This window comes from Bombina bombina, chromosome 10 (assembly GCF_027579735.1).
Source record: "Bombina bombina isolate aBomBom1 chromosome 10, aBomBom1.pri, whole genome shotgun sequence".
NCBI classification, from domain to species: domain Eukaryota; kingdom Metazoa; phylum Chordata; class Amphibia; order Anura; family Bombinatoridae; genus Bombina; species Bombina bombina.
In genome coordinates, this window is record NC_069508.1 from 102,507,492 (window position 1) to 102,522,491 (window position 15,000).

Consider the following 15,000-nt stretch of genomic DNA (forward strand, 5'->3'; position numbering starts at 1 on the left):
GTTTTGATGTGAATTCCAACAGTATTAACAGATCATCTGTAGAAGGCCAAACCTTGTCTGAATCTGCAAGTGAAAACCAGGTCATATAAACAGTGTACATTCTTAAAGAGAAAGTGATATAAAAATATATATATTTTATGCACAATTAGAGTTAACCATTCAATTTTCTTACAGCAGACTGTGTTTAGTTGATTACAATCCAACGTTTTACACTGCAAAGTCAATAACATATCTGTTTTGAACAAGAGATTTGGCGAAGCAAGAACCAGGTTTTATAATAGGTAAAAGTTTCACAGACAAAAAAATAAATAAAACATCTATGAGACATGATTTTCCAGGGTTCTATTCCAGAGTAAATTACATTGATAAAAATTTGCTTCCAGAAAACACTTTTTATCGTACAAATACCTATCGATTCCTCACTACACTTCAACCACACACATAGCATTTAAAGACTTCTCTTCAAGGTTAAGCAAATATAGCTATCTGCATAATATAAATTATACTACTGGTCAAACCCTACAAAAATGCTCATTAATGGTTTTTCTGGAGGCTAAATGAAGTATGGTACATAGAGAGAAAAACACACAGGTGTCAGCCAAACTGCTGTTCTAATGCACTAAAAAAAAGTATTCAACGTTTTCTTTAAAGGGACAGTCTACACCAAAATTGTTATGGTTTAAAAAGATATTTAGCGTCTTTACTACCCATTCCCCAGCTTTGCACAACCAACATTATTTTATTTATTCATCATTTTTAACATTTAAACCTTTACATTTCTGCCTGTTTCTAAACCACTACAAACAGCCTCTTATCAATTGCTTTTTTATTTGCTTTTCACAAGAGACTACTAATTCATGTGTGCCATAGAGATAACATTGTGCTTCCTCCCGTGGAGTTGTCCAGGACACAGCACTAATTGACTAAAATGCAAGTAATCAGATAATAAACAGCCATGTGATAAGGTGGCTGTCAGAAGAGTCTTAAAGACAAGGTAATTACAGAGGTAAACAGAAAGACTGTCCCTTTAAATGAAGGCTGCCCAAACTACAACCCCCACAAGTTTTTACTTGCTGTGATAGTTGGTACTTCTAATTAACAAAAAACTATGCATATTTGGACCGATTATGAAATTTACTTTATTGTCCATTTGCTTTAGATGTTGCAAAGTTCAGATTTTCTTTTAGTACAAATGTATATCCATATAACCGTATATCTACGTCCAACCTTTAAGGAAGCTCCAGCCGTCGAGATTTGCTCTTCATGGGCTGCAGTCATCTGCCTTGATACGGTAGGTGTCACTGTCTAAAACTATCTCAGTTTGTGCCAGTGGGAGGTTCGGGAGGGATGGAGGGAGGCGTGTAGGTGGCACAGCGGTAGATGGAGTCTGAGGGACAGACAGGGCCATACCAACAGAAAAATAAGTGAATTGGAAAGGGAGGGAAGGGACGCTACACTACTGAAAAATTGGAAATCAGGGTGGGGGGGGGGTACCCTGCATTAGTGATCAGAGGGAGGGGTGGAGTTACCTCTACACTAAAGAAAAAATATAAAATAATAAAATCTATAAACAGATAGCTGCCAGTACCTAAGATGGTGGTCAGGAGTGTGTTTGTGGAGGGGGGGGGGGAGCTAGTTAGGAGGGATCAGGGAGGTGGGAAGGTAATCTCTGCATTGAAATACTATTACCCTTACCAGCAGGGAATTTCAGAAGTGTAGAGCACAGCTTCATTTAACGGTCTTCTAATTGGCAAAAACTAATTGCAAAGCCATGCATGTCTGCTATTTCTGAACAAAAGGGGACCCCAGAGAACCTCTTACGGCCATTTGTCTTATGACTGCTGTAGTTGTGTAAAAATAATTTCAGTGAGAAAGCCAAAGCTTGTGAAAAAGTTAACAATTTGTTTTTAATATGATCGCATTTGGCGGTGAAACAGTGGCATAAAATATACCAAAATGGGCCGAGATGAACACCATGGATTGTCTATTAAAAAAATTATATAAATATATATATATATATATATATATATATATTTATATTTAGTTTTAATAGGTAAATTAAAAAACAAAGGCTCTATTTCTGTTTAAATGGAGTGACAGCAAAAATGCTAAAAATTCTTCGGTATTTGATGCAAGCTTTTCTCTGAAATTCCTGGTAGCAAAGGGGTCAAAGGAACACTAAAGTCAAAACTAAGCTTTAATGATTTAAATAGAGCATACAATTTTAAACAACTTTTCAATGTACTTCCATTATCAAGTTGTGCACAGTCTTTTTATATTCACACTTTCTGAGGTACCAGCTACAACTGAGCATGTGCAAGACTTCACATTGTATACATATATGCATTTTTTTGTGATATCTTCTCATTAGAGAGTAAGTTGAGAAATGCAGAAGACAATGGCTGTCTTTTCGGAGCCGGATTTCTTCTTGTGAAAGCGCAACACTCTAAGATCTGGATTTGAACATGTCTAAGTGTGTTGCAGTGTGACAAGAAGAAATCCGGCTCCGAAAAGAGCCAAACCCCGAGCGGCCACCATCTTCCTCTTTTGGCAGCTAAAGAAACTGCCTAATGCACATGCTTACTTACAAATGAGAAACAAGAGTGACAATCTTAAAAGTGTTTAATGCACCTTTAATGGAAAACAATTATTAGATGTTACACCTGATCTGTGGATGAATAACAAATTGTGAAGGCATTTTTATGCAAGATGCCCTTTACAAACACTAAAAGACGATATTTACTTACTATTCTCAGTACGGTAATGACTTTAGGCCTATGTTTTAAGAACAAGATTTTATACAATGCACCAAATAAAATTGGTCTAACACTTCCTTAATATAAAGTCACGTAAAATAGTTTGAATGCTTTTAGTTATACAGAGCATCTGGGAAATCCTAGTTTTAGATTATAAACTCTTCGTGAAGTTCACTCTGTCGGATACCATGCATAATACACCAGCTATCGGTTTACACATTCTTGCATTAATAGAGATAAAGATGGAATTTGTTTTATCATTTGGTTTAATTCCCTAATTGCGCTATAAGTGCACAAAATATTTTGAGTAGAAGTGAGAAGTTTTCGTGTTGTGGGTCCAACTGTCAAACTTTATTGTACTAGAAGGCACCCTCTCTTTTCCTTTTTTCATTCTAGTTAGAATTTATTGGATATTCACTTTAACCCTTTAAGTCTGCATGATGACATTTTGTCGCCATCCGCACAATGTATTTACTGTAGATGATGACCACATGTCGTCATGTGTGGGGGGCCATTTTGAAACTTATTGTGGTCCCCCTGCACTCTTACCTACTCCCTATTGGTTCCCCAGGGAGGTGATAGACTTAAAACCCTACTCAAAAGAGAAGTATTCTGGATTTTTACATTAGTAACGAGAACGCCTTTAGGCATCAATAGGAGATATGACGTCAATTTATTTATAGAATAAATACATCTACCTACAAACATAAGCAATATTCAAATAGCGATTAAAATAACTAAACAACTAAATAATAAAATAACTAAATTGTTTCAAATTCAATTGGTTCCCTTGACATAAGTGGTTCACTTATATCAGTACATATACCCTTTAGAGAATCACTCCAGTGTCCATCATTAATATATACCAATATGGTATCTAACAAGAGAACTGAAATATATCATTCCAATAAGAGAATGAATCAGCAGGCATTCTGAACTAAAGACTACAATTTATATCAAGGGAGACTCCTTGGTTTCTATGCCTGTGTGTTTGTGTATGTACACAAGTACTGATGTGTGTGCATGCACAAACACACATATAAATATATTCACATATATACGCAAAAGTAAGATGAACAGGACTATATAGTTCTTCTCTTTTTGTTTCCTACATTTCTAAGATACTTATGTCTGAATTCAGATAGATTAATCAGACTATTACACTATGTAGAAGTATGTAGGACATTTGTATAGACAATCCAGATATGTTTTTAACTATAACTATATCTTCTTAACCGTAGCATGTTGTTTATTAAGATTCACACTCTTTATTTAGTTGTTTGTCTGTGTATTAATTTCTTGAATCTTCTTGAACATTCTTACTCAGTTTGTTTATGTTTTATTTATAGTCCCTATCTTTTCTTTGTTTAAATGATTTATTTTCTGTTTGAAGTAACCATTATGCAATTTCTTGTTTTGGAGAATATGTTCACACAAAAAAATCATTTTATAATATGCATTTGTAAAATTAAGTTGTATCCAATTGTAATATATCATCTCTTTAGTGTAGATTGTAGTGCCAGAGGTTAATGTTTATGTAACACTCCCCTTAATGGACCAATAAGATTTAATCTATCCATACTCTCACCTTACTTAATCTCACCTGTGACACTGCAACAATTATCTCTGAGGAAGCGCATGAGAGCATGTGCGAAACATGTCGGATAATATGAAGCTGCTGTACCCATCTACTACCTGCTGAATAAAAACACTACGGACATTGGCTACCAGTCCGGAATCTTTGTCTCTTTCTTCAGTTTACAATTATATATCAGAGAGATATATGGGGACTAGAGACCAATAAATTATTATAGCATCAAAAAATATTCATTAAAAAAAGCCTGAGAATCTATTTTATTTAGGACAGCTAAGAAAGTATATTGATATCAATTCTTAAATTAACGTCAGTATGTTGCTGAATGCATGTGGATTTCATGTGGGTTAAATGGACACTCAAGTCAAAATTAAACTTTAATGAATCAGATAGAGCAGCAATTTTACACCGCTTTCCAATTTACTTCCGTTAACAAAATGTGCACAGTCTTTTTATATTTACACTTTTGAGGCCCCAGCTCCTATTGAGCATGTGCAAGAACTCACAGAATATAGGTATATGCATTTGTGATTGGCTGATGGCTGTCACATGATACGGGGGGGGGGAAATAGACATAACTTTGAAATTTGTCAGAAAAAAATAATTTGAAGTTCAGACTAAGTGCTATTGTTTTGTCTTTTTATCATGTGTTTGATGATAATGCAAATCAACTCTTTTTACTGGTCGTTTAAGGTACTTAAAGGGACAGTCAACACCAGAATTGTTGTTTAAAAAGATAGATAATCCATTTATTACCTATTCCTCAGTTTTGCATAACCAACATAGTTATATTAATATTTTTACATCTGTAATTACCTTGCATCTAAGTCTCTGCAAACTGCCCCCTTTTTTTAGTTGTTTTGACAGACTTGCATTTTAGCCAATCAGTGCTCACTCCTAGGTAACTTCACGTGCGTGAGCTCAATGTTATTTATATGACATGTATGTATGTTTGGATTTTGAAATTCCGGATATGGGAATTTGTACATGTATATGGTTTTGCACATGATCTATGTGTCTATTGATGGTGCTCAAGTCATGCACGTGAACAGCTGTGTCATGCGTGTCTGGAACACATCATCAGTTAATTTATGAATAGCTCAAGTAGCATCATTTACAACAATTATTCACTAATTTAATAAGTGCAAAAACAACAACATTTTGATTTGACATAAGTTTCACTATCAATTTGATGAAAATGTTTTACCTATAGATATTCCACTAGAAAGAGTAGAACTTTCTGCATGCCCTCGTGACGGAGTGTGGGGTTCCATTACACTGTCGTCTAGGAGGTGTCGAGGTCCGGCATTTGGGAATGTGGCACTTTTAAACTCTACTGAATTCATTTTGTGTATGAAGCTAAAAAAAAAAATATAGGAAGAGACTTATTGTAATTGAACGGAGACTGGCACAGGGGAATTTCAAAATTAGAAATGCGTACCCCCCCACACACACACAATAATGTACAATCACTACTTAGCTCAGAATTATATTATAACAAAATTAAATATTTTTACAGATTTGTGGAGTGGTTCATAAATTTATTTTAAAAAAACAACAACAAAAACACTTTTTTAAACTCCTTGCTAAGGGTGTTATGTTCAGGAATACTGTAATACCACAATAAATACACTTTGTATTTAAAGGGATATGAAACCCAATTTTTCTTTCAGTATTCAGATAGACCATACAATTTTAAACAACTTTCCAATTTACTCCTATTAGCAATTTTCGTCGTTCTCTTGCTATCTTTGTTTAAAAAAGTAGAAATGTAAGATTAGGAGCCTGACCATTTTTGCTGATTGGTGTCTATATAGGAGTAAATGAGAAAATTGCTTAAAATTGCATGCTCTATCTGAATTATGAAAGAAAAAATTCTGCTTTACCTTGTGAGATAATTTAGCAAAACCACAAACAATATAAAATTATACAATAAACTGTATATAGCTCCATTCATATTACTTTGTCAGTTGTTTTATGCATTTTCTTCTACAGACAGAGGTCACAGCTCCACACGGGATCATAAGTATTAACATTGTATGCTAGTCTATAAGTTTACTAAATTGACAGCAACTAGCCACTATTTATAACCTAAAAATGAGTTTTGCTTTCAATAAAAAGTTTAAGCACTAACTTATAACCCAAACTGTGACATTTTCGATGTCCATGCTGAACGATATTTCGCGGAGAGGGAGGAGTTGGGGGTAGTAATACTCCATCTACTGGAATGCTTTTACGAGAACTTTGGGGCGAGACTCCCACTTCTGGACCTATATAGGAAAGAAACATGCATTTAATCAAGGAAGTATTATTTCAACACACATTTACACATACATTTGTTAAACTCTGTATCTTTAAATTGTAATAAAAGAAGTGTAAAATCTCCAAAAAATTTTTTTTAGAAAACCTGTAAATATTTGTATTTATAAGTCCATAAAAACATTGAGATGGAGGTTGTATCTTTAGTTTTTATGAAACTTGCATGAAAATTGTAAGAAACGATTAGAGCAGATGGCATTGCCACTTGTTTGCCAAAACAAGGGACATAACATTTTAGACGACAAAGTTTTAGATTTACCCGCTAAATCTTCTCTAGAAGCTGCAGAGCGAGGTGTGCTAGTCCCAGGTTCAATTTTTAATGACAATCTGCATAATGAGAAAAAGCATTAAATGTGGAAACGTTCATCATTATTTAAAAGGGACATTAAACACTTTCAGGCCCATTTATCAAGCTCCGTATAAGCTTGAAGGGCCGTGTTTCTGGCGAGTCTTCAGACTCGCCAGAAACACAACTTATGAAGCAGCGGTCTAAAGACCGCTGCTCCATAACCCTGTCCGCCTGCTCTGAACAGGCGGACAGGAATCGCCGGACATCAACCCGATCGAATACGATCGGGTTGATTGACAGCTCCCTGCTGGCGGCCGATTGGCCGCGAGTCAGCAGGGGGCGGCGTTGCACCAGCAGCTCTTGTGAGCTGCTGGTGCAATGTTAAATGCGGAGAGCGTATTGCTCTCCGCATTTAGCGAGGTCTTGCGGACCTGATCCGCAGTGTCGGATCAGGCCCGCAAGCCCTTTGATAAATGGGCCTGTTAGAGATGGTAATATAAGATAAATCGTATATATAAGAAATATTTTGCAATATACTATCATTTATTTTGTCCCCTTTTCTGGCAATTCAATTCTGAAATTGTGAGCTTTTCAGTTCCTGTTAGAAATGGTAGTGCTTTATATTTAAGGGCTGAACAACTACATTTTCATTCAACACACATTTTCATGGCTGTAAATGATCATTAAATACTGCACGTGTTAACTATAAATGGTAGTTAGGACTTGAACTATAGCGGCACTAGCGTGTAGTCACAACGTGATCTGGCATTTGCTTTAAATCTACAGAAATAGTTTAGATGTTTAAATCATTTGACCATAGCTTCCTTCTACAATTCATAAACAATTTTAAAGTTGTTATTTTACAACACATTGATCAAAAAAAAAAAAAAAGGAGCCACAAATTAATGAACAGAACATTTAACTTCTATTTTCATATATCACTATTAAACACCTATCATCTGAGTTTTATGCGCTCTTTCTTTTTGTCAAATTACTTTAAAGGGACAGTCTACTTGACAATGTTTACTGTTTAAAAAGATAATCCCTTTATTACTCATTTTGCAGTTTTGCATATTAATATACTTTTTACCTTGTATCTAAGCCTTTGCAGACTGCCCACTTATCTCAGCTCTTTTGATTTGCATTTGCAGCTCTTTTGACTTGCATTTTAGCCAATCAGTGCTGACTCAAGTAACTCCATGGGAGTGAGCACAATGTTATTTATATGGCACACATGAACAGGCATGGTCTAGCTGTGAAAATGATCAAAATGCACTGAAATAAGAGGCAGCCTTCAAGGGATTAGAAATTAGAATATAAGCCTACCTAGGTTTAGCTTTCAACAAAAAATTCCAAGAGAACAAAGCAAATGATAAAAGTAAATTGGGAAGTTGTTTAAAATGGCATGCCCTATCTGACTCATGAAAGTTTAATTTTGACTAGACTGTCCCTTTAAAATGTAAAGAGAGACCCCATTCAGGGGAAAAAAAAGCAAAAACGGGGTATGCTAGATAAGGAGACTTCCTTGGTATCACTGAGCTCAGCAAGAGGTTAATTAGTAGAACTAAAGGGAAATAGAACCCAAAATCTAGAGCATAAGATTTTAAAAAATCGGCTCCAATTTACTTCTATTATCAAATTGACTTTGCTCACTTTATTCTTTGATGAATAGAATGTGCACATCCCAGAGCCTACCTACCTGAATATCAACAAAGGATAACAAGAGAAAGAAGTTAAATTTGATAACAGAAGTAAACTGGAACATTTTTTTTTCTCCATTTCTCTTTTTAAATGTATGCACAATCTGAATTAAGAATCAAGATGTAGGGGTTAATTTCCTTTAACCCCTTCACGCCATGCCGTCCTAACAGCGCTGTGCTTTAACGCCATTAGGACGGCATGGAACATCCTACATTATATGGCGTCCTTCAGCCTCCCCCTTTGACGGGAATCTGACTGTTGGCAGTGACGGGAATTTGACTGTTGGCAGTGTAGGCAGTCCCCCATGATCCGATTCTGGCCTTGAAAACACGTGATTGCATCGACGATCACGTGATTTCATTTTCACATCAAGTGTTTACATCAAGTGTTTACATCAAGTGTTTACATCAAGTGTTTACATCAAGTGTTTACATCAAGTGTTTACATCAAGTGTTTACATCAAGTGTTTACATCAAGTGTTTACATCAAGTGTTTACATCAAGTGTTTACATCAAGTGTTTACATCAGAACTGCATTTCGAGGTTAACACTTTGATTCCGGTGCGAAGGGGTTAAGGAAAGCTGCTATTTGGTATTTAGATGAGGTTTACAGACACATTGGTTGGCTTAACCAATTTTAACAATGTATGCATGTTCCTACCACAGTCCAAACAATATGAAAGATAAATTGTACCAAATGTCATTGTATATAGCATTTCACAAAATAACACCCAGTTCTCCCTTTTATTGTGAGTCCTATTTTGTATTATTTCAGAGAAGCATAGATCTATGAGTCTTAACCTCAGTACTACATATAACTATAGCTAGTTGTTACTGCTAGGCTACCATTATAACCATGGCCAATAGTTAACACTTGAGCAAGGTGGATGCAAATCAATGATTTAAAATGAAAAAATATAAAAAAATGAAGATTTTTTAATTTAGATTAGATCTAAATGCTTTTTGAGGAAATATCTATCTAAAACAGTTTTTTTATTTCAGATACTTTATAGTACAAAGGTTATTCTTCATGAAATAAGGATTAGTTTTAAAACTACATAGCATAAAGCTGTATATTAACCCCTTAATGACCGGACCATTTTTCAATGTTCTTACCCTTAATGACAATGGCTATTTTTACATTACTGCAGTGTTTGTGTTTAGCTGTAATTTTCCTCTTACTCATTTACTGTACCCACACATATTATATACCGTTTTTCTCGCCATTAAATGGACTTTCTAAAGATACCATTATTTTCATCATATCCTATAATTTACTATAAAAAAATATATAAAATGAGGAAAAAAATGAAAAAAAAAAAAACACACTTTTTCTAACTTTGAGCCCCAAAATCTACAACCACCAAAAAACACCCATTCTAAATAGTTTCCAAATTTTGTCCTGAGTTTAGAAATACCCAATGTTTACATGTTCTTTGCTTTTTTTGCAAGTTATAGGGCAATAAATACAAGTAGCACTTCGCTATTTCCAAACCACTTTTTTTCAAAATTAGCGCTAGTTACATTGGAACCCCGATATCTGTTAGGAATCCCTGAATATCCCTTGACATGTATATATTTTTATTTAGAAGACATCCCAAAGTATTGATCTAGGCCCATTTTGGTATATTTCATGCCACCATTTCACCGCCAAATGCGATCAAATAAAAAAAATTGTTGACTTTTTCACAAATTTTTTCACAAACTTTAGGTTTCTCGCTGAATTTATTTACAAACAGCTTGTGCAATTATGGCATAAATGGTTGTAAATACTTCTCTGGGATCCCCTTTGTTCAGAAATAGCAGACATATATGGATTTGGCGTTGCTTTTTGGTAATTACAAGGCCGCTAAATGCCGCTGCACATCACACGTGTATTATGCCCAGCAGTGAAGGGGTTAATTAGGGAGCGTTTAGGTTTAATTTTAGCTTTAGTGTAGTAGACAACCCAAATTATTGATCTAGGCCCATTTTGGTATATTTCATGCCACCATTTCACCGCCAAATACGATCAAATGAAAAAAACAACACATTTTTAAAAATTTTAGGTTTCTCACTGAAATTATTTACAAACAGCTTCTGCAATTATGGCACACGTGGTTGTAAATGCTTCTCTGGGATCCCCTTTGTTCAGAAATAGCAGACATATATGGCTTTGGCGTTGCTTTTTGGTAATAATAAGGCCGTTAAATGCTGCTGCGAACCACACTTGTAATATGCCCAGCAGTTAAGGGGTTAATTAGGTAGCTTGTAGGGTTAATTTTTAGCTTTAGTGTAGAGATCAGCCTCCCACCTGACACATCCCACCCCCTGATCCCCCCCTGACCCCCCTCAAACATCTCTCTTCCCTCCCCCACCTCACAATTGTCACCGCCATCTTAAGTACTGAAATAAAAATAATTTATTTATTTATTTTTCATATAGACTGCAGTGATGGATCCCCCCTTACCCCTCAACCTCCCTGATCTCCCCCCCATACATCTCTCTAACCCTCCCCCTCTACCTATTTGCCGCCATCTTGGGTACTGGCAGCTGTCTGCCAGTACCCAATTTGCCCCCAAAAATAGTTTTTATTAATTTTTTTATATAAAACATTTGTTTTCTGTAGTGTAGCTGGCCCCCCTAAATAATCTACTTCCCTCCCCCTCCCAGATCCCTTACTAAACAATAGAGATCCCCCTGCATCTGCCGCTGTATTTTTATTTATTTTTTACTTGCGGTCATTTTTTGCGTGCACGCGCATGCACTTGCACCCGCCCCCTCCGCCCCCCGGCCGCAACCGCCCAAAGCTTTGATACATTGGGATTGCACCGATACGGAAGTTCGAGCATACCCTCCTCCTACAAGCTGCTCCCACCCACCAACGAAAGTGTGAACAACAATCGCCTCCGATTTACTCCAATTATAAATTTTTCTTCGTTCTCTTGCTATCTATATTTGAAAAAGCAGGAATCTAAGCTTAGAAGCCGGACCATTTTTGGTTCAGACCCTGGAATGCGCCTGCTGATTGGTGACTACTTTTAGCCACCAATCAGCAAGCGCTACCCATGTACTGAACCAAAAATGGCCCGGCTCCTAAGCTTAGATTCTTTCTTTTCAAATAAAGATAGCAAGAGAACAAAGAAAAATTGATAATAGGAGTAAATTAGAAAGTTGCTTAAAATTGCATGCGCTATCTGAATCATGAATGAAAAAAATGTGGGTTTAGTGTCCCTTTAATGGCTGCAATGTTTATATTTTCTGGTAAATTAATTCCATTAAGCCATTTACAATGTCATTCTGTCCCATGGGTTTCTGTAAGATTATTTTGGGCATTTTTTCTCAGAAGATTTTACAGATGGTGGTTTTGCAGTTTTCAAAACTGCATTTGTGTCTGCAGATAACAAGCCTCTTCATCACAGCAAAACAGGTTATAAAATAAACATACATAGTTGAAAAAAACCTCAATCCTTTTGATCCTCTGCAAATCTACGTACACAGAATCAACATGGATATTTAGGGAAATGCAATAATACATACGTGACATTGTGTTTTAGTTAAAGCTATTTAAATTGTTATTACCAAGGTAATGATTATTTCTCTCCTTCCAATAAAGTACATCAGAAAAGTTGTCCAAAGCTTGAGTCTCCTTTATAGCCCAGAGGACAAGTAAGACACCTAATATACAGGTGATTGCTATTTCTATAGCAATCACATACTATTTAAAGGGGCATCATTCCCCTAATTTGATAATGGGTAATCCCCTCTTTCCGCTTAGGGGTATTGTGCTTGTGTGCTGTATGTTGCTGACAGGGACTCATTTGAAACCACTGCACTCCTTACAGTAAATACATTAGGTAGGGGTCTGCCATTTTATAGCAATCACCTATTAATGACAGGGGTATGAGAACCCACTAAGGGTTCTAAACCTAATGGCACATAAATCACAAAATAAAACTTTCACTGTTCATGCAATTTTAAAGGACTTTTCATTTCCCTATTATCATCAATTTGGCTTCATTCTTTTGGTATCCTTTGTTGAAATGCATACTTAGGTAGGCTCAGGAGCAGCAATGCACTACTAGGAGTTAACTGGTCACTGGTGGTTATACACACATTCTTTTAGTCTTTGGCTTGCGAGATTTTTTTCAGCTTGTTCCCAGCAGGGCATTGATGCTTTAGAACCATCTCTAGTAAAAATCAAGCAATAGTGAAATAATAAAACGTTAGGTCAGTGTTTCCCAAACGCGGTCCTCACGCACCCCCAACAGGCCAGGTTTTCATTATAGCTCAACTAGTGCGCAGGTGAAGTAATCAGCTGATCAGTAACCATGGTTACAAGCCTGCTCTCACCCATCAGCTGATTAGTTCACCTGTGCACTATTTCAGCTATAATGAAAACCAGGCCTGTTAGGGCGACCCTTTAATAGAGCTCGTCCAGTGTACACATTTCTGCAGTTTTTTTCTAAATTACAACTAAAAAATACATTATAAAAAAAAATAATTCCACTTAAAGGCACATGAAACCCAAACATTGTCTTTCATAATTCAGATAGAGCATATCATTGTAAGCAACTTTCCAATTTATTTCTATTACCTAGTTTATTTTGTTCTCTTGGTATCCTTTGATGAAAAGTGTACCTAGGAAAAGCTCAGGAGCTCAGGAGCAGCAATGCACTACTAGGCGCTAGCTGCTGAATGGTGGCTGCAAATACATACCCTCTTGTCATTGGCTCACCAGGTGTGCTCAGCTAGCTCCCACTAGTGCATTGCTGCACCTTCAAATTGTTTATGGCTGTATGCTCTATCTGAATTATGAAAGAAAATGCTGGGTTTCATGTCCCTTTAACACACAGTGGAAATGATAGATTCATTATGCTATTGATAGTATACACAATGAGCCTAAATGCCCTGTATGGTTTATAGAATAAGACAGACATGCTTTAGACTGTTCTCACATGTTGTTCGTTGTTTTAACTACTAGAGAAAAATCTGTATCAAAACCATGGAACTCATCTGGCAATAATACAGTGTTGGCATTCTGGTCTAAATCAATTAAAGATGCTTTCATCTTGTGGCTCTTAGGAGAGAAAAGCTATTTACAGGATGTGTATATTTCAGCCAGCTAGCTCACAGCAGTGCATTAGTGCGTCTGAGGCTACCTAGGTATGATTTTCAACAAAGAAGGTTAAGAGAACAAAATTTAATAATGGAAGTAAATTGGAAAATTGATTAAAATTGCATGCTTTATTTGAACCATGAAAGTTTATTTTTTAATTGTACTGTTCCTTTAAATAAGTCATTTTATTAATGGTGTGCAAAATTACGTGGGGTGTATATTTATCTTGCCTCCCTTAAAGGAACAGTAAACACCCTTGAGATTTTTATATAATGTTTAGTTATGCATAATGTAACAACTATGCAATACATTTCAATTACTTATTTTGCTACATTTCCATGTCCTGTAGCTCTGAAAATAGAGCAATTTCTACTTGCAGACCTTGAAATGCACCCTGTGGACTTATCAAGGCTAACCATGTTACATATATATATTCCTAATTGGCTTTAACTGATAACTGCAAAACAATTTACTTTATACTAACTTTATGACAGTGGCACACCTTGTTATGTGCAAAATAAAGCCCAGATTGGTTCCTCCAAAAATTTTAAATAGTGGGTGGAGTTTGGCTATTGATAAACAATTGCGTTATAAAGGATGTTTAAATTAATTAAAGGTACAGTCAAGTTAAAAAAAAAAAAACTTTCAGGATTTAAATAGGGCATATAATTTTAAACAATTTCCCAATTTACTTTTATCACCAATTTTGCTTTGTTCTATTGGTATTCTTAGTTGAAAGCTAAACCTAGGAGGTTCAAATGCTAATTTCGTAGACTTTGAAGACTGCCTCTAATCTGAATGCATTTTGACCACTAGAGGGCATTAGTTTATGTCTTTCATATAGATAACATTGAGCTCATGCAAGTGAAGTGACCTAGGGTGAGCATCGATTGGCAAAAAATGCAAGTCTGTCAAAAGAACTGAAATAAGGAGGCAGTCTGCTGAGGCTTAGACACAAGGTAATTACAGAGGTAAAACGTGTATTATTATAACTGTGTTGGTTATGCAAAACTGGGGAATGGGTCATAAAGGGATTATCTTTCTTTTTAAACAATAAACATTCTGGTGTTGACTGTCCCTTTAAAGGTAAAGAACCAGAAGGTGCAGCAGTCATTTACAAAATCCAAACCACTATAAAAACTAAATGTATGCTTACCTGATAAATTACTTTCTTTTACGATATGACGAGTCCACGGATTTCATCCTTACTTGTGGGATATTAACCGCCTGCTAACAGGAAGTGG

At 35.9% G+C, this 15,000-nt stretch overlaps 1 protein-coding gene across 7 annotated transcripts in view; it reads right to left on the reverse strand.

Moving 5' to 3' along the window:
* The window catches only part of RALGPS2 (Ral GEF with PH domain and SH3 binding motif 2), a 619,002-nt gene that overhangs the window by 93,439 nt on the left and 510,563 nt on the right, over nucleotides 1-15,000 (reverse strand). For all 7 annotated transcript variants that reach the window (XM_053693284.1, XM_053693289.1, XM_053693287.1 and 4 more), the window contains 3 exons: nucleotides 6,929-6,996; nucleotides 6,485-6,620; nucleotides 5,558-5,709 (listed from right to left, as the gene is read on the reverse strand). In XM_053693284.1, the coding sequence (XP_053549259.1) occupies nucleotides 5,558-5,709; nucleotides 6,485-6,620; nucleotides 6,929-6,996 (356 nt within the window). The remainder of the gene's footprint in view (nucleotides 1-5,557; nucleotides 5,710-6,484; nucleotides 6,621-6,928; nucleotides 6,997-15,000) is intronic.